Raw genomic sequence first — 23,041 nt, 5'->3', positions numbered from 1 at the left:
ATGGGATAAAGTACTCCCTCTCGTGAACATGATAAGAATATTTCCAGTCATCCCAAAGTTCAATAGCCTTATAAAGGAACTCGTACATCATGGTAATGGAACGCCTTGGTGACTTGCAATATCCTTATACTGTACGGCAGGGGGTACTTTATTCCATATATATATATATATATATATATATATATATATAATATATATATATATATATATATATATATATATATATATATAGAGAGAGAGAGAGAGAGAGAGAGAGAGAGAGAGAGAGAGAGAGAGAGAATATATTGATTACATATCTTGGAGGAGGTGACCTGAACCTCAATTTAGCCCCCCCCCCCCAACAATGTGTTTCAGGTGGCTCGAGATAATTAGTATTTGACATAACAATAACGTTAGATGTCACCTGCCCTAGAAGTCTGCCTGAAATGTATACCAGGAGGGGACGAGTTAAAAGCTGTTACTATGTAGTAAGTGCTGTCTGCTATCAGCGAGGGATGCTGTATCCCGAACATGGTGTCTACCTTTCACCTAGCAACAGTGGGGGGGATCCTCCCCCCTCCTTCCCCTGCTATGGCACGACTTCTCGGGGAAAGCATCCGCATCTCCCGCGAAGAGGGGGCCGGGGGTCCCTCGTGTGATGCGGGCGTGGAATGGCGCTGCCACCGCTCCTGTGATTGGAAGACGGCTGAAGGGGGCGGGGCTCGTGAGAGCTGACAGGAGCGGTGTCTGGGAGCGTGTTACTAGCAGCATCCGTCCCTCAGCAGGCACTCTCTGCTCTGACAGCTCCGAAGCAGGGAGCTCCCGGGGTCTCCGGCCAGCAGCGACGCTGTGTGCTCCTCGGCACCTGCAGAGGAGAGCTGTGGGGCAGGCACCTGCCACGGCACGGCCCCTGCTGTCCCATCACACCTGTTTAGGAAGACAGCACTCCCACCTTGTATTTACCAAATTCATGAACTGGTCCCAGGGGCATGTTAGCGATGGAGAAGTGACCGTGCAATAGCCTGGGATTAAACCAAGGATCGGGCAGGTTTTGGGGCATTCCCGGGGAGATCCCTGAGGGAGTTTGTGTCACACGGTTAGAAGTCCCCGCCAGTGGCTTCTGATGTGCTGGGGAGGGTTGCCATCTCCTACTGCACGACCCTGTGCTGTGTTTGTGCACAAGGACGCCTGGACACTCTTGCAGGACAACATGGTGCAAAACGTGATTCTGGTGTTTTTCCGCAGACGCCTGAGCCAAAGACCCGCCGTGGAGGAGCTGGAGAGACGGAACATCCTGAAACGTGAGTAGTGGCCCTCCTGGGAGAGCAGCTCTGGCTGTGCATGCTCGGAATGTTTTCGTGATGGCTGTTGTGTCTAGAAAGGGGATTGTAATCTGAAGTTTCTTTTTACTATATACTCAGGGCCCCTGAATTATGCGGCAGGGGAAAGCCAAATTATGTGGCACGGTTTGGGAAAATTATGTGGCAAGAAAACTCCAATTATGTGGCATAACGTGACACATTTTGTGATAGTATTACTCCATTATTTTGTTTTTTTTACACTTGTTAACTGCCTGGGTATTGTTTGCTCCTCATTAGTATCGGTTTAACACTCAAATATAATAAGGAGCAACAGAAGGGTGACCAGTCCACCTTTGTAAAGCGTCTTCCACTGTGCAACAGTACGCTTCCCTGTGTTTTAGTAACTTTTGAATCGGAGGAGCTAGAAACATTTCATTTTTTGTTGAAATCTCCAGATTATGCAGCAAATGATGGATTATTTGGCAAATCTACAATTATGTGAAAAAACGCAGCAGCCGCACAACCTCCCAATTCTAGTGGCCAGGACTATACTTCTGTTTACACCTACTGCAAGCAAAGACATTCTATTCACAGAATTATAAAAATGAACAGAAAATAGTGCCTACAACGACTAGCCCCCCTCAGATTGGTATGGCCTACCCTTCACATTTTGACTTCTGAGTGCTCCCTCAATAATCTGGAATAAAGACCCTCATCCCCTTACATAGGACAGTGTCATTGTCGGCCAATCACTTTATTATACTGAACCCCCTCCAGAAAACTAGTGCACTGTCTTCTCTTGGCTTTTTTTTTTTTTTTAGAGTTTTATATAGCGTGAACTAGACCTGAAGGTACCAGGGCACCTTACATGAGCACCAGTTGCGTTACAGACAGATGCATTCATGTTTTTTCGGCACGGAGAGATCTAGGGCCAGATGTGGGTAAATGGCATTTACCGATTCGTAAATACCGAATTTTACCGATTCGGTATTTACAAATCAGTAAATGCAATGTAGGTATATTTACCGAATTTTTTACCGAATCTGTAACATTCGGTAATTACCGAATCGGTATATATATATATTTTTTTTTTAACTTTATTTCGGTTTATTAATGAACCATAAAAGTACATTGAAAATACAAAAAACATTGTCAGTTCAACTAATGCACAGTTACATCTCAATTTGGGTATTTGCAATAAATCTGTTATCGTGCGCTTTATAATATGACGATAAAAGCACTAAGACAATAAAATCCATAAGATAACAAGGTTTAAAACACGTTAAAAAAGCTAATTGTTGCTGAGACAGAGCAGTCTACTTACAATAGTAGAATACTACAAACGAATCAGTCTTCGTCTAATTAGCCACATCGAAAACAAAAATTTGGAAATAGCAGTAACTATCAGTGCATTGGTATCAGTTTTTAAAATTCTAAAATAATCTATATAATTCCTGACTCCTAGGTTCACACATAGCTGTATGATCCATTTTTTTCTGATAACAGAATAAACAGGACAAAACAACATTACATGCATTAATGATTCATTTGGATCATTGCAACCTGGGCAAGGACGAGCTAAACCCAATTTCCATTTGTCAGTATAAGAATGGAGGGGTAATGTACCATATCTGAACTGTAAAAACAGTTTTTTTGCTAAGACAGGTTCTATAATGTCTAATTCTTTCTCAAAACTATAGACATTCTTAAAATCCAAAAAGCTGTTAGTGAGGCTAGAAGGTCTGGCTGTTCGAAGAACCTCTTCTAAATTAAAATATTTTATGGACTCAGCCATTGTTCTCTTCGAGATGGATTTACATGTGTCCTCTGGGTTGGACCAGAGATTCTCCATGCCGATCCTAGACGCCTGCCCCCTTATAAAAGATAGCCACTTTATCCTCCCTACACCCGGGCGTGCCATCACGATCTTTAATTCTTCTCTATAGCACTCAAGCTCCGGGACACTCCACAATCTACGCCAGTAGAGAAGCGGACGTGAGGCAATTACTTCTGCAATAGGCCTCAAGTTTGTATCCAACCTCAGTGGAACTAGGGGAGTATTGGTTGGTAAGGAGAGCAGCTGTCTAATAAATTTGTTCTCGGTTTTACTAATCTCGTTCGCTGGACAGTGACCCCAGAGTTCCGCCCCGTAAAGGGTGGATGATCTGGTTTGAACCTTATATATTTCTAGGGGTACACTGACAAGCTTATGGACGCAGGATTTCTGGACTTTAAGAATACCCCCCATAGACTGGGAAAGGGTTAAGTTAGCCTTGGTCATTTGGGTTTCCCAACTCATTTTATCATTTAAGGTCAGGCCTAGATAGGTAAAATTATTTACCCTTTCCAGGGCTCGTCCGTCCATGGTCGGGCGAGGGCAATTAGTTGCAGTGCCGTTAAACACCATGTACTTTGTTTTGTCTATGTTAATTACCAAATTCCTTTCCCTACCGAACTTGGTAAACTGATCTAACACCCGCTGCATCCCCATAGGTGTTTTTGAGAGCAGCAGGGTGTCATCTGCAAACATGAGTGCAGGAAATTTACCACCCGCTAAATTAGGGGCGTCACTGTTTGGTACGCCAGTTAGGTCATCAACAAGGCCGTTGAGAAAAAGGGAAAATAGCGTAGGGGCCAGTACGCATCCCTGCCTAACTCCCTTCTCAATAGGAAAATCTCTGGTTAGCTGGCCATTTTTGCCATAACGAACCTTTGCATAGGTTCCTTCGTGGAGTCTTTTAAATTGGAGACATAAATAGGGTGGAATCCCCATTGATGTTAATATGCTCCAAAGTTGGTTTCTATCCACCATGTCAAATGCGGATTTGAGGTCCACAAATGTCAGGTAAAGACTCCCCCCTTCCATCACCACATGCTTCCAGTAAAGGACCTGGAGCCGTAGTAATTGATCGATGGTCGATGTTTTAGCACGGAACCCTGCTTGCAGGTGGGAGAGGATGTTATTCTCGCTAATCCAATCTTGCAAGCGTTGCAAAAGCAGTTTGGCATAGATCTTTTGGGTAACGTCAATAAGACTGATTGGTCTATAATTTGACGGGGCCAACGGAGATCCCTTTTTATAAATCGGAATAATTTCGGCCCCCAGCCAAGTACTTGGCAACTCTTGGCCGTCAAGAATAGCGTTAAATATGACGGTCAAGTAGGGGACCCAAATCTTTGGCTCATCTCTGAAAAGATCCCCAGGAATCTTATCCAGCCCAGGGGCCTTATTACATTTTCACCCTTGGACTGCGAGTGTAACTTCCGAGATAGTAAAGGGGGAGGGCGAGCATTCTAGGCCCGATCTCAAAGGCTTTATCGATGGTACATTATTGGAGGGAGTAGTGCTGGAGTAGAGATCACCAAAGTAAGCACACCATGCTTCCTCAGCAATGTTAGGATCGATCTTTACCTTCCCTTCTGGCTTCCCAGTGTGCACCAAATTCCAAAAGGTTCGGGCATCTTTCGCTAATAATGCCTTTTTGATGGCCTTCCATTTCTCTGTTTCCCATTCTGATTTTGCGTGAGAAAGGAGATTCTTGTAAGCGTTCCTTGCAGCCGTGATGGTTGCTCTATGGCCTAATTTGATGGCGGAAATAAGAATGGTCTTCGCCTTCCTACAAGACTGATTGTACCAGGGATTTGTACCAGAAACTTGTCGGTTAGTCTGTTTTGCCGGTTTGGAAAAACTAGCCGCTAGGGTCAACATTAGTTCCTTATGTAAAATTAAAAATTTAACATCTTTATCAGGGTTGTAAGCATCTTCATACAGTATATTGAGGCGCTCTAGTTGGGGAATAACACTTTTATACAATAATGCCAGGTTATCTGGCGATGACTTGATAGTAGACCATCGAATTTTTTTACCACCCTGGGTAATCCTAATGGCATTAGAGACCACATCAACTCCTTGGTGCTCTCCGTCATGGTTGGGCACATCTAATTCTGCTACCAAGGGGTTGTGATCACTTTCCACACGATCGAATATGTGGAAGGATCGAATCAAGTGCCATAAGGACATTGATTCCTATGGGCCTCAACCAATGTCAATTACCGAATCGGTAAATACCGATTCGGTAAAATTACCGAATTTACAAGGGGGACAGGGTGTCACTTTGACACCCTGTTGCACCCCAGATTCAGGCTTGTGTGCCATGTGGCACACATACATGCCCTGAGAGCATGTATGTGTGTCACATGGCACAGATGTGCATGTACACAGAAATTCGTTATTTACCATGCAATAGTATTACATGGTAAATAACGAATTCTTAGGGGGCCTGTGGCACTGTTTCCAGTGCCACCTACATATGGATTGACCCATTCGGTAAATATACCAATTTGGTATTTTACAGAATCGGTAAATTTACCGAATCTGTAAATTTACGATTCTGTAAAATATAGGCCACCTACATCTCAATCACCAAATACCGGTCGGTAACGGCCGAAATCGGCCGTTACCGACCGGTATTTGGTGACCTACATCTGGCCCTAAGTGATTTGTCTAGAATCACAGGATGTTGAGGGTCCCTGCCGAGACTTGACCCCGGTTTCCCAGCTTCGAGGTCCACCGCTCCAGCGATTAGGCCACATCCTCTCCCACCGTCACCAGCATTTATTGATACTGACAGATCTTGGTTACTACCTTTTTTTAGCTCAATTTCTCCACATTTTCCCATCACCTTGTCTCCCTCTGACTGAGCCCATGATAGGTTAGCCTATGTCGGCTGGAACCCATTGAAGAACTTTAGTCCCAAACCCAGAATACCTTCCACCTGCATCTTCTTCTCCTGCGCCATTATTCCACTTCTGTTGTTGCCCACAGACCAGGCTTGTTGTTGACCCTTCCTTCTCATCCTCCGATACCCAGTCACATTGGCACACACGTCTCAATGTCATGACACTTCATCTCTTATAGTTTCATCTCCAGCCTCATTTTACAAAGCCTTTCCCTTTTGTACACCACCATTGCTCCCTCCTGCTGGTCTGCCCAGGCTTTCCTCTTCAATTCCATTTTATCTGTACTCTCATCTAATCTTCCTTGGGGTGTACTTGCTTCACTTCACATCTCTTCCCAATCTTCTGTCAATCTCATTGTTCATCTTTTGTCTGACTCTGTGGTCAATACCTCCTCAAATCCATGGGACCCTTCCTCCATTTTGTTCCTATTCGATCCTAAATTGTAGAAGTCTGCCCTTTCTACAGTCTCTTTCGTACTTTAGACGAATGCTCCCCTGGCTTTTTCCTTGTATATCACTTACTGTAAAGTTGCAGATAGGTGGAGTCAGCCAGGCTCTGGCATCAACAATGCTGCATTGTGGAAGCTGATTCTGGAGCCCCAGGGTAGACAGGGATGATGGGGCTAATCTATTGTGGAACCATTGCTCTCTGGTGTCCTTGGGCAGAACCTTAGAATTAGACCCAAACTGAGAACCAAATGCATCCCTTAAGCTCTTGACTCACAGGGTTGTGAAGTCAATCCATCCAAGGATTATTCAGGAAGGTGGTGTGGCGTTAGACTCAGAAGAACTCAACAAACTAGCTAATACAAGTTAATAACAGAAATTCCAGGCACTGCTTAGTTCTTAAAAATAGTACCTACTTTACTTAAACCCCTCACACTATAATACTGCACAGGATGGATTCAGAAATAGCGACTCCAGAAACGCAACAGGTATTTATAGTCACCCTACTTTGACTAGAGCGTGAAGTAGCATCAGGTGCTCGTTTGAGAAAACTGCGTAAAAATGCTACTTGTGCCATAGCACCAATTACTCTCAAGCTCCTCCTGCTAGTATGTAGGGGAGCTAGAAAATCAGAGGAAGGCGACTGGCTAGGCTGGGGGCCCATGTTTACTGTCCTTTGCATTCTGCCACTTTGGACGTTGCCCCGCATCAGTTAGTTGTTCTACTTTGGGACATGACCACCAACATTCATGATTATTTTGCACAAAGTATTTGTTAGGATCATTAAAAAGCTGAAGACTGTTTTCATTGTGTGAATGGGGTTTCATGGGTCTGTCTTTTTGGCATGTTCATCAAATAATTGTTTGAAAATCGATAATGTATGGCATTTGGAAAATAGACTTTGTTAAAGTTAATGGATTTTGTTACAGAAATAATATATTTTTGGTATGTAAAATACATATTTGTAGCATTAATCTTGTGGATTTATCACCAGTGCAATGCTGAATTGCATATACCTGTGCAGGTGTTTATTCTAAGGGCAGCATAAGTCAGTTCGCAGCACAGGCCGTGCCTGGTGTGTTTAGGTGTTACGGCCAGTCTGTGCTATCCAAATGGTGTGCGCAGCATGGCCCCGGAACCCAATCGATAACGACCTCGCCCCGGTCCCACTGACTGGTGCACCCTCAGTGTTTATAGTGCTGGCCCAGGTCTTCAAGTGAAAGAAGGCAGTGAATGCACCAGTCACATGACCTGTCCTCACGTATCGATGAATCATGGGGCTTGGGAAGTTGCTCGGACACAGACATAAGACCCACCACCCAAACAGCTAGGTCACCACCCTTTGTCAATACTTAGGCCTAGCTGTCAGCTCCTCTGCTGATGAAGAACTCCTCCGCTATGGTGGTTTGCTCTTTTAGTGGCCTCATAAGGTTTTGCAGCACTCTGCTGATGCTGGGGAACTTCAGACACCTTTGAGTTCCCAACTATTTTTCGACCACAGAGGCACACCGCTTAGTCGCGTTGTAATGCCACTTCACTCATGGAGCGGTGCAGATCGCTCCCGGGTGCATAGTGGACGCCGTTGTTACAATACTCCGCGGGTCCTTCATGGCCACTCTTCTTCTGAGCAGCATCTTTCTTATGCAAGGACACCTTCTATGTCCCTTCTTCAGTCTTTCCGTTGAAGCAGAGTTGAGGCAGTCCCTCCTCGAAGTCTTGATCGAAATCCGAAGGTTTCAAGTCCTGGACCCAGCATGGTTAGTTGACAGTGGATACCCAACACTGGAGAACAGAACATTTCTAGTTGTCATTGGTGTGGAAACCCAGGATTCCTGGGAAGAAGTGCTGAAATATTGCCTGTCCCATTTTTAGGTCGCCCCTAGTAGACAGTGCATGAGCGGTCTGTTGTACTCATATCCAGGCTTACTGACAACATAGAGGGGCTTGATGCACTTCCATTGCTTATGATTTGTTGGCTTTGGCTTTCCTTATCACTCTCATTTGCCTGCTTCCTATTCATGCCCACCTTGTCAATCTTGAGCTTGTTCCACCCATGGAGCATTGCTTCTTTACAATCTCTTTGATTGGATGGCATGCTGCTTTAACTGCTTGCTTTTCAAGCACTATTTGTTTCTTTTGAATTGAGCATTCCATCAGAGTTCATGTGTTTTCGAGCTGTTTCCCTATGCATTGCTCTTTGTTGACCATCCCCCTCCCGGTTATGCTTGCCTGTGAGTTCCTCCCCATTGCCTCCTCCCAACCATGCCCTCCGTGTTGTTTGAACCAGGGCGCTTCCCCGTCTCTTCCGCCCTCGCCGTGTTGCTTTCGAGTCCACCCCCTTACGCTCTCTGGGTTGCTTGTGTGTTCATCGCCTCTACCCTCCACTGTGTTGCTTCCAGCTGCTCTGTTGCTTCCATCCACCCTGCCACCCCAACGCACATTAATAAACATGATTTTGCGCATTTTCATTTCTTTTTAATCACAGATCCAAATGGGATCAGTAACTGAAAAGAAAAAAGGCGCCCCCTTAATTTTGTAGGCGCATGCATGCGTGGTGTGTGCCCCTACATATGATGTGCGCAGCCAGACCAGAGTCTTTTTTTCATTTATTTTAATGTTAGACATGATGCACAGAAGCAGAGATGCTGTGCATCATGGCTAAAAAAAGTTGGCAAAGGCAAAAGGTCACAATGGTGAGATCTATTGGCTTTACCAAAGCTTGTTATGTTAAAGATGCAGGCCGGAGTTGTGTATTCTAGTAGCTTTGTTCTGAGAGTGGTTCTGGGTTGCTCGCCTCTTATAGCATTCAGACTGGTCTTGCCAAGGTCTTTGTCACTAGCGTAAGCAGGAAAGTAGGATAGAACTGGGTATTGCCAGGCATGAAAAACCCAAAACAGAGCACAATGGCAAGAAAGTCTGCCCTGCTTAACTACCTGTTAACCTGTGGTGGAGAGCAGACCATCCAGGGAGCCACAGGAAAGAGCAGTGGGAAACTCGCAGGTTTCTAGGGGGCCCTAAATAGCCTCTCCAAACACTTCTCAGTCTGACCCACTACAAGACATCCCTGGAATGACCTGGAGGGAACTCTGCAGCTCACATCCGATGTTTGGCCTCTTCCTGCAGCCCTCCATTTTAGGTTCCACTTAAATGGAGTATATGTCACACTCCAGACACACCTCGTCTACACACTTCAAACGCACACAGGTGTGACACCCATTGTCCCACGTGGATGGCCGAAGTTCCCATTTGCAAAAGGAAAGTCAGACTACTTAAAAAAGCATTGGCAAAGCCAGTAGATCTTGCCTGTGAAAACGAATAGCTTTGGCAATCCTTTTCAGTTATGTTTTAAGAAAATACATAATGAAGAGAAGATATGGAGTGGGGGCTGAGAGAGATAGATAGATAGAGAGGGAGAGCAAATAGTCCTCAGTTGCATGCAATAAAAAGACTGACGTCAGCAGTGGCAGGCTACATTCCTTCCAATGAAAAATACTCCTGGGTGTGATATGAGAAAAGGAAAAGGGAGGAAATCCATCCAGTCATGAGCAGGAAAGTTAGATGGACAACACAGACATCCAATCATGAGTACGGGGCTGATTCAAACTCATTCACTATATTATTAATAGGTCTCTGACAACACATGCCTAATGCTTGCTGAAGGTCAGACCTAATAGGTACTCTCCCCAGCACTGACAGGTAAAAAAGACCTGGCTTGCTACTATAAACAGTATTGTTGCCAACACTGTTAGTCTTCCCCAGCCTGGTGGGCTGACGGTATTTACAGCGGGGGACGATCGCGCACACTATGTGCGCCTCAAAACCACAGAGCCACACTCTAGGTCTCAAACTGTGTCACCAAGTACCACCAGTGTACATGCATGATTGTCACGTGTGATGATAAAGAGTGGATGAAGAAAAGTGGTAGGCCTTGAGGAAAAAGAAAAGAGAGGCAAGTGACACTTCCTTCCTATGGAAATGAAAATACACAGTGGTGGAGTTTTAGAGCATTAGCTGCTATTATGTATGCAGACAATTATAGAAATTCTGTAAATGTCCTACTTTAAATCTTATGTACCTCAACTGCAAATACAGTCCAAGATGGAGAACCTTTCCCAAGTAAACATTGTTCCTCACGGTAAATACAGCATGCACATTCCCACCTATATGCAAGTGGAGTGGACAGCCCATAATAGCAAACTCTCCAGCTCTTACTGGTGTATTGAGGTCCACCCTATGCTAGCCTCCAAGTGTGTGCAGGAAACTTATTGGTGGAGCGACAGTTCCACCCATTAAGGACAGCCTATAGGCTGTAAAGTAAGACACTTCCTTAGTTTGGGTTATCTGGTGATTGAGATGGTAACACAACAGATCAGCAGCTGAACCAATAGCAAACCAGACAATGCAACTGCAGTTGATGAAATACTTCTGTGACCAAGCCCCTCTAATTATATTTTACTCTTACCTGTTTGTTCAAGCCTGTTGTTTGATTCCATAGTGGAAAATAAGATGTGTCCTACAACGGGGAGCTCTTAATTGTTAATAGAATTATCAGTTCGTATAATTTAGGGGCCGGGCTTGTTACACAGCACATGAATTCCACCCTGAACTGAGCATTAATAATAAAATATAGGTCTTATTTCTAGAACAAGATGAGCAATGTAGCTAAGGCAGATATGTCCAACATTGGTCCAAGTTGACAGAGATTCATTGTAAACCGATCACCTGCAGATGTGATATTGATATGGCCTTCGTAGCACCCTGTTTGACGAACCGCGCCCAGATTTTCAGACTATCCACAAAACTACATCTGCACAGAATTATTCTAAAATGGATTGTTAACTATCAGTGGTTATCCAATAAATCTGGCATGGCTCTAACCCCCTTGGGCACATATCCAAGCACTGACAATCTTTGTCGCCTTGGCTGTGTCATATGAGAGAGCATCCTGGGAGCGGATTGGCTGCACTCTTGCTGTTTCTAACCACAGAACAGACTGGCCCTGTCAGATGGCAGCCCAAGGGGCTATGGTGAGATCACTCCGGACTGTGGCATCCCATTCTGTGACCTACCATAACCACCCAAGGAGCACAGATGCCAGCACCCCAGTCCTTTGCTGCCCAGAAGCTGCTTCCAGTCGTAGAGCACCCACCTGCACAGGTGCTAGCACCCCTACCTTTGCTGGCCCGCGGGCTTTGTCCTACCACAGAGAATCTAAGTAGCACAGGTGCCAACACCCCAACCCTTGGCTGCCCCCCGGCTGTTTCCAGTTATAGAGCACCCATGACACCATTCAGATCCTCAGCTGCCCATTGGCTGTTTCCTGTTATAAATCAACCAAGCAGCACAGGCTGTATCCAGTCACAGTACCCAGCGAGCTTGGATGCCAACATCTTTACCTTAGATGCCCGCTAACTTGCTTGTCATGGAGTGCCAAAGGATCAAAAGTGCAGGCTTCCTACTGTTCACTGAAGCTAGACCCACTCTTTATCAAATAAATAAAACAGATATTTAAACATTATCCATTCACGTTTGCTACCTCTAAGTATACGCCTTTAAACACCATAGAGCCTCAGCAGTACTTGCCTTCCAAATTCTGGGACCAATAAGAATTCCTCTTCACCGTAAAATGTCCCTTCCTTTCTTTAAAAAGTATTAAACTCTGACACTCCACTCTCCCTCCCCATAAGACACACCTTCACCCTCCCTAATGCAACTCCCATAGAAACCTATTTTATCCAAACAAGAAATGCCCTGCCACTTTTAACTCACTTGTGCAGGGTCCTGCTGTCTCCCTGTATGAAGTTTTCCTGTTTTTTTCTGCCTCTGCCGCTCCGCTTTTTTTCTTTTCCCTTTCTTGCTCATGGTTAATATCTGATGCAGAAAAATAAGTGCCAGTCCCCAAAATGAATTTTGGGGTCCATTGAAATGAGACCATTCTCAGCTATTTTCGCATAATTTGGATTTGCCACGTCTGCCACATAATTCATTATCTGCTGCATAATCATCAGATTTTAACAAAGAAAATTGCTTATAGGTCAAACAGATCAAAAGTTACTAAAAGCGTGGCAATGTGTGTTTGCGCTCAATGGAAGACTCTTTGAGAAGTTAACTGGTCATCTCTCTTTTGCCTATTTCTGTATTTTGTTGTTAAACTGGTACTGATGAGGTGAAATATTTGCCCAGGCAGTATTACCATGTATATCAATTACAAAAGAATGAAATAATTCCATCCAAAAATGTGCCACTTGTGTTTCATAATTTTCTGCCGCATAATTTGGTACTCCCCTGTCGCATAATTCCATTGGCCCTGCCCCCATCGGCTCGATTAAGCACTGAGTTAGGGACAGCTCAGAAGTATCTTTTATTCTGAAGGACAGAGCTACCCTTTTGAGCGGCACTATATAATGGATCTTTGCATTATGACTGAAAGCAAACTGAGAAAAGACATATGTAGAACCCTCCCTTAAACTGAGAGGCGGGGATCATGTAGACAACATAATACTGAGCAAGTATATTTTCAAGCTGTAAACAGAGAGACAAGAAATAGAACCATACACACTAGCGTAGATACCAAAAGGGAACGGTGCAGTGATCCTACTGAAGGAACCATCTTCGAGTCAATGTATTTTGCTTGTACTTGCTTTGAAGAAGCCTGGGCTGTTGTAATGGATAGCTTACACTAACAGCTTGATTTATTTTATGGCTGACGCTAACAGGCAACAAAAGCCAGGATCCATGTTCCTACTCCTGCCATACCACAAACCTTGGTAGATATGTCGACGTATGGGTGATAAAAACCTGCACAGTTGAAAAACTCCATGGTCGCAAGGTGCACACAGATGGACTACTTCATTTCTTAAAAACACTCCCAAGTTCGATATATCTGATCTGTTTATTAACTAATTTATCTTTTTTAATGCTGTGGGGCAAATTCTGTGCACACGTTTCAGCATCCACAGGCCTGTTCTCTGTGCCTCTTGCACTCTTCCCTTTGGTCATCACAAGCCAGCAGTGTGACCTCTGTGGCAGAACATATGTGGGAAATAGTACGACACTCACTGATTTTCTCAACAAATGGCTTCTCTGTTAATATTGTCCACTTTTGAGGGTTCATTCTGATTGGTTTAGAAAGCACAAGCTCTTGAGCACAGAAGGTGTTGTCCTGCTCATGCACTACCACAAGTGACTCTTTCACAGTAAGCCTCCTCATCCTGCTGTCCCTTACAACTGTCTCTGTCAACAAAATCCGAGTGGATAGTCTCTGTATGTCTCCCTGTAACCGTACACTGTCTCTCGACCTACCCCATCACCTTTCCACCCTGGCCTAATCTGGGACTCCCGCTTCTGATCAACAGGTCTTCACTGCCAACATACACAAAATTGAACTCCTGCATCTGAAAACTGAATATAAGTTTTTCCATCTGTAACCCAACAGCAGATTCTTGATTTGGCATCAGCTCATCCTGTTTCTTTGTCTCTCTCTCTCTCTCTCTGTCTTTTTGCTCAACCCTGTCTTCGTCCAATGCTTTCACTACTTTACTATTTTGCGTCACCTGCAGCTCGCCCAACCTTTGCATTGACTTTAGCTTTTTACTGTACCAGTGCTTTCCATCTCCTTTGTAAGACACAGGATGCCCTCATCCCCAAATTAAAAAGCATAGATGTCCAGTTGCCCTCCCCCTTTTGATCCACTTGCGTCAGTAGGCCTGGAACACGTCATCCGTCTAACCCTTTTTTCTCATTTTTAATTTTTATTTAGTTAGCAGTCTTCTTTGGCGTGGACTAGACCACTTCACATAAGAAGTTGCCATTTAACAGGTTACAGAACAAAACAGTAAAAAATGCCGACCCGTAAGGGGTATAAATGTGATAAATAGTTATTCTTTGGTGTTTAGCATTAAGCTCGATACATGAACTGGGAAGACACTGCCTTTTAAAAAAAGTATAAAAGGTCAATGGAAGTCATGCCGGGGGCCGCTAACACCTAAGACGAAAAATGATATGTCCTATCAAATACCATAAAACTGTGTAGATATGTAACATTGGTAGAGGTGAAAATGCGTTCATTGCATGTGAGATGGCCTTGGCCTTTCCTCGCATTGTCCATCTGTCCATCTCTAAAGACTCCATCTCTCCTCCACCTCGAACAAAGCCTGTCGCCCTTCCTTTTCTGGTGCAGAGTTTATGCTCTTCTGGAGGACACAGATGGTTTTCTATCTTGGCTTTTCATGTACTGGGTTTTTATGAAGGGAGTGTCATAAAATCAGGTAAACATGCTTTTTTTCAAAAATTCTGCCTGTCGCGTGACAGAGTGCCCTGAGACATGAGCAAGGGAAAGATTAAATGAAAACTGCGAGCTTGGGTAGGAAAGCACAGCTTGTCTAGTGGCCGGTAGCTTTGCCAATGTTTGTTTCTGGTCCCCCCAGATTGAAAACATGATGATGCTATTAATATGCTGCAGCACGGCTCTCGTTCGTTATGCTCTGCTCACGTCCCTATAAGAACAGAGTGTGCTATACATTAATCCTACTGGCAGGCCTTCTGTCCACGGCTGAGCTGGGAGGTGCCCTAGTGACCGGCAGGGTCCAGCCTCGGCCTGCAGGATGGTTTGAGCTGGAGAGTCACGTCTCCCATGCGGTGGAAGCGGCGGCTGCAGCCATATTTCAGGAGAAGCGCCCGTGACTGCTTTACTAAGCAGTGTGCAGGCTGCAGCTTTGGAAAGGGCCTCCCTCCCTCGCTGCAGATTTGACGCCTCTGGCTCTGCATGCGAGGCTTGCCTCCCTCGCTGTGTGAGGTGGACATGAAAACACGACAGCAGGAAAACAGGTTACCACATCTAAAGCATGGGCAATGCTTAGACGAGTAATCATTCACCTGAACACCAGATCTGGGCCATGTTGTCCTCCCTCACTCACTTGTTCCCTCTTTATCTCCCTCCTTCCGTTTCATGTTCCCTCTTTCACGCATACTTCCATTATGTTTCCTATTCCCTCTCACCTGCCATGAGTTTACCAATCCCATGATCCCCCTACCCTCTTTCCTGATCTCCTTCTCCCCAGATCCCTCGTCTGTTCCATCGATCCCTCTCCTATTCCCTTCTACCTCCCACCATCATTCCCACTCCAGTTAATTCCTTCCCTGTCCTCAGTCCCTGACTATCCTATTTCCTCCTCCTTTATTTCCTCTGCTGTTCATTCCTTTTGTTCGCTCGTTCCTCCGTTCCACCACTGTTCTCACCTTCCGTTCAGTTCCCTCCTTGTCTCTCCTATTCCACCCTTGCATCTTTCGTCCATCGCTCTATCTTCTGTTCCTCCCTAGTCTCTCCTGATCACTCATTCCTTCTGTCCTCCCTTCTTGCCTTTAACATTCCCTCCTTTCCCCTCTCCTGTGCCTCCCATTCCCTTTATGCAGCTCCTGTTTTCTCTTTCCATCTCACATTCTCCCCTTTCGCTGTTACATACATACCCCTGTCCTCTTCTCCGGTTCCTTCCTCCTTTTTCTTCTCCCTCTTATGTCTCCAGTTCCCTTCTTCCCTCTCCCGTTTCTTCTTTCCTCGGCTCACCTAACCTCGACAGTTCATTCCTTGCTCATCCCTCAAATTCCGAAATGTTCCCTCCTTCGACACATGCTGCTTCTCGGTGCTCCGAAGTGTCCTTTTGTCGGCATAAACGCTATTCCTCCCATGAGGAGGCGGGATGTGGCGTAACGACCAGAACTGCCGACTTTAGCGCTGGAGAAGCAGGTTCGAGTCTCGGCGTCAACCCACATAGTGTGATTCTGGGCAGATCACTTCATGCCCCTGCGCCTTCCAACAATGAATATGTCCTTGTGTAACGTAACTGGTCCTCATATAAAGGGGTCCAATACCTTAGGGTCGAGAAGCACCTTGGACCTCATTTATGAAAAGTTACGCATCGCTGCGTGAAAACAGCGATGCGTCACTTTTCATTGCGCCCTCCTTGCGACACCAATGATGCGTCATATTTACAGTATGGCGCATCGTGTCGCAAGGAGTTACAGATACGTCAGTATTTCTGACATCTGTAGGTGCAAAAGTGACGCATTGCTGGAGTGTGTCACAAAAGTGACGCAACTCCAGCAATGCGTCCTTTCACATGGGGCCTGCGTCAGTCTTACGCCTGCTGTGAGGCAGGCGTAAGGTTTTGACGCATTTGAGTCCTAGAAGTGGCGCAGTGAAATCTTATAGATTTCACTGCGTCACTTCTACGACCCTTTCTTGCGTCAATACGCCCCCCTTGCATACATTATACCTGGCGCAGGGGGTTACAAAGTGACGCATCTACCTAGATGCGTCACTTTGTAAATATGGCGTAACAAGGCGCATTTTTTATGCCACTGGTGTGTCACAAAAAGTGACGCACCGGCAGCGTAAAAGTGACGCACAGCCTCATAAATGAGGCCCCTTGTCTGCAGGTGGAAGAGGAGGACGCAGGGGGAACACAGGCGCGCAGAGCTTATTAGACGCAGCGACTCGTTAGCATAAAGACGCAGAGCACCGTGACATATTATCTGGTAACAGAGGCAGAGTTCCGACATTTACACAGTAAATAAACCCCGCGCCCGCGGCCCCCCCACCCCAGGTCTCCGGGCAGGAGCACGTTCTGTGTTCAGACGCGGAGGGGGGAGGGGGGTGACCGCGACCCGCCGAGCACAGATTGATTTCTCACCGTGTGCACAACGAAGAGCTGGCGGCGGGAATTCAAGGCCGCCGTGTGCCAGGCGCATGCTGTTCCGTACATGCAGTACCTCGTCTTAGAGGTATTTTTCTTTTTGGATTGTTTTCTTTTTTTTTTTTTTGCAGAGTCGTGCACAGCCGGGAGAATTCCTGGAATGAGGTTTGCGACGTGAATTTGCAGATGAAGTGTTCGCGGAGCCGAGTGCCAAGGCTAAGCGCACTCCTAATGGCTTCGTGAGGTGAAAAACGCAATGTTTCCATCAGCACAGGTCTCCGTGCTCCCGCTCAGCCTCCAAGCCCGACTGAAATGTGTGCACAAGGCAGTTCAGGATTGGCAAAGTAGGCACCGGCCTATGGGGGGCCTCTACTTTTAGTGGAGAAGTGTGGCTCAACGGTTAGAGGAGGCAGACCCTGATGCAGAGGTCAGACCCGGGACCAGGGGTCAATTCCCGACGCGGCAGGGTCTTGAGCTCAAAATGTCCACGGACTCGATAATTCTCGCCTCGGTGCCTACTTGAATCTGGGCAATAGCTTGCTTACTCTCCACTACGGCCCCACTGCGATGGGATGCCTGGTCTTCACCTTGGGGATGCCCAGTAGGGGTTATCTCGCAGGGAAAGCCAGGACGGGTTCCCAAAGCAAGCGCTAAGATTTGGTGCTATATAAATCGAAATTAACATAACAAGGCAGTTCAGGATTGGCAAAGTAGGCACCGGCCTATGGGGGCCTCTACTTTTAGGGGCCCCGCGACAACGGATCAAAATACAACTTAAAGTACATAAACCAGAGACATCAGATTCACATAACTGTTTGTCTCTTAAATGCTCATCTTCTGGCAGCTGGCAAAATCCGGTGCTTTTGATGCCGGTAACTAACAGTTTCCCGTAATCATACAGGAGGTACCCCTACCGGGACCCTCCTGTGCCTCAATAATGAAGCCTACACTTGGTTGTTGGACAGAGTAGAGGCCACAGTTTATTGGCTGCTATCACTTACAAGAGATCTTGTGGGTTCCCTTTGGTGATCCACATGCAAAGTAGGATCTTTGTATCTTTTCTCTTGTAGAATACAGGTGTTCAGAGGCGTGGCATCCGCCTGCATCCTTTGATCCTGTTTGGGAAGGAAGTCAATCCTTGTCCCAGACAAAAAAAATTGGGTTTGGTGTAGGTCCCTTCTCATGTGATCATGGCTGAGGGTAGATTCTCCCCTCCAACCTCTCCTATGGAAGTCGTGCCCAACATTTGGGCCTTGCTGGCTAGGACGAGATGCCACCCCACTGCCTAAAGAAAGCACTGGGTATGTGCAGTATCGCAGGCATTGTATGTGCAACAGCACATTCTCCAATAGCTTGAGAAAGGCATACATGCTCAGCACTTAAGAGAAACACCCTGCGGGGGAATGGACAGGTGCTTCCTGAGCTGTACATGGCAGGCACATATGTTACATATGGGAAAACTGCTGTTTTGGGTCCCACTGGGTGCAACAGAGTGAGACACCACCTAATTTCTGAAACCATAGTACGGAAATGGTGCAATTTGGTCTGACATTATGTGTGAAAATGTCCCTAATTGGCACCACTTTAGTAAAAAAATGGCAAAGGTTGTCAGGGATCTTGGTAATTAGCGAAAGTGGAGCATATTTACCAAAGGCCAGAGTGCTGTGGGGCATGCTATTCCGATTGTGCCAACCCCTCTTTTTTACAAGCGGAGCTTCTGTTCACTGTTAGGACAATATTCCACAACCTTGTCTGTGCACGCCTATTCCTAAAATGACTACAAAGTTACACAACTTTTAAACACTAACCCCCCTCCCCCCACCCCCCCATTCCAGAAACCAGACTTAACTCTTCCACGGCATCCTTCAAAAAAGAAGTAAAATCGATCCTCCTGGCTAAATTCACATGAATATAGGCTGAGGAATTCTCGAAACTCATTATGTTTCCTTTTACTACATTGTCTGGCCTGACCACCTATGTACCTTTGTTACCTTACATTGTTCTCTATTGATAACCTTCTGCTCCTCTTTGCACAAAACGCCTTGTTAATCATTCTTTTGTCTTTTTATCCCATATGTGTGTTAAGCGCTCTGATATCTGTAAGGATCTTGTTCGTGCTCTATAAAACTTTCAAAATAAAATAAAATGAATAAACTCCAGTGCAATGACTTAGACAACTTTCAAATCCGCACTGAGCTTTCAGTGCATTTCACTTCATCATCAGCTGTTATTTTGCCCCGTAGCTAACTGCTTCTAGAGGTAGCACAGAACTTAGGGACGTTGTTACTGTGTACTATTGTGTTTTTTTTTATTTCTCCAAGGCATTGACTGCAGACCATCCTGAATCTGCTCATCCTGATTCCTAGAATCACCAAGGGGTCCCAAACCTTGGAATGTCACAGGACAATACAAATGTTAGCGGCGCGCCACACAAATGCTGGCAGAATAGTAGCGCCGGAAATCCTAACTGCTAGTGTGACAGTAAGCGTGGCATAAGCCCACTTTAGTACTACGTGTAAATCTCGCTCTGCCTATATGCAGGAGCCAAAGATATTGCCTGGAATTGTGCTGCAATCGTGCCCAGTGCTAGAATTGGTCACATGCTAGGGGTCATTGCCTAGGGAGTGTTGGATTAATCAAAGCACAGGACGTGAAAGGGCAGCACTCTTAAGAGTAACATCTATTTCCAAATGCTGAGGACATTAGGCGGGGACGTCATTGTGGCAAGAAATAAAAGCAACTGCCTTGAAAACAGAGATAAGCATGAACTTAGAACCTGACAGCAGAGAAGCGCTGTCAGTTCCATGAATCCTGCCCATTCCCTGCCTTGTCTTGACCCACAGATTCCTCATGTCTCCGGCGCTGCCCGACTTTTTCATCACTGTGCTTCCTCAGTCTTTATTCATCTTATTTTCATTTATGTATTGTTTTTCGTCTTGCCCCCTGATAGGAGTCTGCTTCATGGATTAACTTTCTGGCTATGAATGATTATGCATTCTAATGCTTCTCCTTCGCCATAGTAGGCTCCTCTGGTAACGAGGAGTTCTAGTCGCTTCAGCCAAATAACGAAGACATTTATGCTGTGGTCATATTGGGAGTTTAAAAGCCTGTAACACTTCCTCCTTCCCTCGAAGCTGCCTACCACCAATAACTACAACTATGCTGCCATTGCCTATCCCAATTCAGAGCCCAAAGCTGTGATTTTGCCTAATCGGGTCATTGCTTGATTACTGATTATAACGCTTCTGAATTCAGAGAAGATACCAAACTATGGAGCAAGACCAGTTCGCAGAGAACCACAGGCCATCAGGCTTTTGGCCTGCAAGGACCGCCAGTGGCTCTTAGTAAGTCTAGAAGTGGTCTTTAATTTTTCCTCAGTGGGGGGAAGAGCCTTCTATGGACGGACCCAGCCTTGGTCTTGGACAGCTTTGACAAGAACAAAAAACTAACCGAACAAACGAATGTCCTGCTCAGCCAGGATCACCGTGCAGGAAGGTCAGCTGTTTCGCCCATCTAATGTTTCTGGTACACCACCTGCGGAGAGTAGTCACATACTTACACACTGCTAACAAGTTTTCTATGAAATGAACTCAGTGCCCCAGCACGTCACTCGTTCTGGTTCAGTAGTCTCAAACCTCATGATCCATTGCGTTAGAGATGTCATATCTATTGGTTTGATCAACCTCTGAGGCATGACAGGCTGGACTGGTCCACACGAGAAAAACACGGGTTCAGCTACTGAAATATCATTAAGGTGGGCGTAGATTTACTATCACTAACTTCACAGGGAAGATATGTTGGGAGTCAATATTATGATCAGGATACATTGATGATGTTTCAACCGCAGTATTGTGGTAGAACACCAGGTAAAGGGGAGATCTGGTTTGGTGCCAGATTGAAACCAACCCATCACACCATATACATATTTGAAGAGCGCTTCTGTCTCCAAAAACACTTCTTGCGTAAATTAGAACCAAGGGGCATATTACCAACAACTAGCGATAATTATCGCTATGTTGGCTTAGCGGCAATAATTTTATCGCCGTGTTGCGGCGATTTTTATCGCTTAGGAGCCTTGCTATTATCAATGTTTATCTCCTAAGCGATAAAAATCGGCCGAAATGCATGAATATCGCTGTAAAGTCAGCGATATTCATGCATTACCGAGCTAATGCTCTTAGCCATGTTATCCACCTCCCATTGGATAACATGGCTAAGAACTGCTCAGGGCAGGTGTTAGCTTTTGGAGATATTCGCGCTTAGCGCGAATATCTCCAAATGTTGGTAATAGGAGATAGCGATGTTAGCGGCTGTTTCCAATCGCTAACATCTTGGCACGCCCACTTTGCATGTCATTAGTGATAAATATCTCTGACATGCAAAGCGGGGCCCAAGATGGTCGCTATCTCCTACTAGCTGTCGCTAACTGGTGTTAGCGACATCTAGGTAATAGGGAGATAATTTTATCTCCGCTTTCTTGGCTTTTAAAGCCAAAAAAGCGGAGATAAATCCCTTGATAATATGCCCCCTAGTGTGGTGTCCTTCCACAAATACATTGAGGTCTTGCCATAGCATGATCACTCTTTCCCTATTAACAAAACATAACCAATGTCACGTGTTCTAATATGCCCCTTACTGCCTGTGAACAGCTCAGAAGTACACAAATAAACAACAGAACATCATTCGTCCTTTCCATTGAGGTGCTGCCATGGTGTCACATGTACAAGAACAGTTATTCAGTATTTCTTCTGGTGACATATTATATGCCTTTGCTTTTAAAGACTCCTGGAAACTGCACTTTGCTCTAACGATGTTCTCACTAAATTAATATTACTGGCTACGATTGGTTTATGCCTTTTGTATAATTAGAATCGCACCATCTTTAGATCAGGTTATTGAATTTTAAAATGAACAGGAAAGCCCGTTGTTTCGGCTGCCATTAGAACAAAAATCTCATAGTACATAACGGCATCGGTTTAGAAACACACCGAGGTCTTCTTGCTAGCTGGAGAACCTGCTACGACTTAAAGTGGGACTGGGTACCACATTTCTAGAAACAGAGAAGATTTGCTCCAAGAAGGGAATCCCCTCGGTGGTTAAATGAAAAAATCTCCGTAGTTGTTTTTTTCCTCTCTCCGCAGAAGAGCTCACCTCAGCACGAATCCTAATTTAGCATCAGACGGGGCCAGAAATAGAACAATCCATTCACGTGTGCCCCCCCGGCCGCGCGCGCCCCCGCCCGCGCTCCTGCAGTGCAGCTATTCTGGGCGCGGGTGGGGAGGTGTTGTCGCGGCAGGAATGTTAATCATCGGAGGCGCGTGAGGCGCGCGGGGAATGCCTGCATGTCAGGAACACACACACCCGCAGGGGCACGTGCTGCGCCTGTAAGAGCAGAGAGCAGCGCGCGCTCATGTGCGGGGATTTAGGAAGATCCCTGAAAATAAATGCAGACAGGTGCAGCAGAGGCTGCAGGCAGTACAACATGGCTACATGGCAGCGAATATATCTGTGCAACTTGACAATCACAGGGTTGAAACCCACATTTAGATCATTATGTTAGTGCAGGTCACTGGAGATGTCTCCACTCGACTGTAATAAGGAAATTACAGATGGGATTGTATTCAGGGATTGCAGGTTCCCATGTATTAAGATGCACAGGTACGCCAAGATAGGGCTTCTTTTTTCTGGTCTTTCCTACAGTCCTCATCACATCCCTTTACATTTCCTCCACCACAGAGCCAATCTAAACACAGCACGGTAGGGCTAGAGTAATGGGCGGACAGTTATCTTGAATTATTAATTGCTGCATGATCTCCGATTATTCCTGCCTCATTTTTGCAATAGTAAATATTGCAGGACGTCTGCACAACTCGGGACTACATTC

General features: G+C 45.6%; 1 protein-coding gene across 2 annotated transcripts in view; it reads left to right on the top strand.

Moving 5' to 3' along the window:
• The window catches only part of PHACTR3 (phosphatase and actin regulator 3), a 581,252-nt gene that overhangs the window by 544,132 nt on the left and 14,079 nt on the right, over positions 1-23,041 (top strand). For both annotated transcript variants that reach the window (XM_078650448.1, XM_078650449.1), the window contains one exon: positions 1,225-1,280. In XM_078650448.1, the coding sequence (XP_078506574.1) occupies positions 1,225-1,280 (56 nt within the window). The remainder of the gene's footprint in view (positions 1-1,224; positions 1,281-23,041) is intronic.

Source organism: Lissotriton helveticus, chromosome 7 (genome assembly GCF_964261635.1).
Source record: "Lissotriton helveticus chromosome 7, aLisHel1.1, whole genome shotgun sequence".
Taxonomy (NCBI): Eukaryota; Metazoa; Chordata; class Amphibia; order Caudata; family Salamandridae; genus Lissotriton; species Lissotriton helveticus.
Note: the sequence above shows the minus strand (reverse complement) of the source record. Positions and strands in the feature narration are given on the sequence as shown.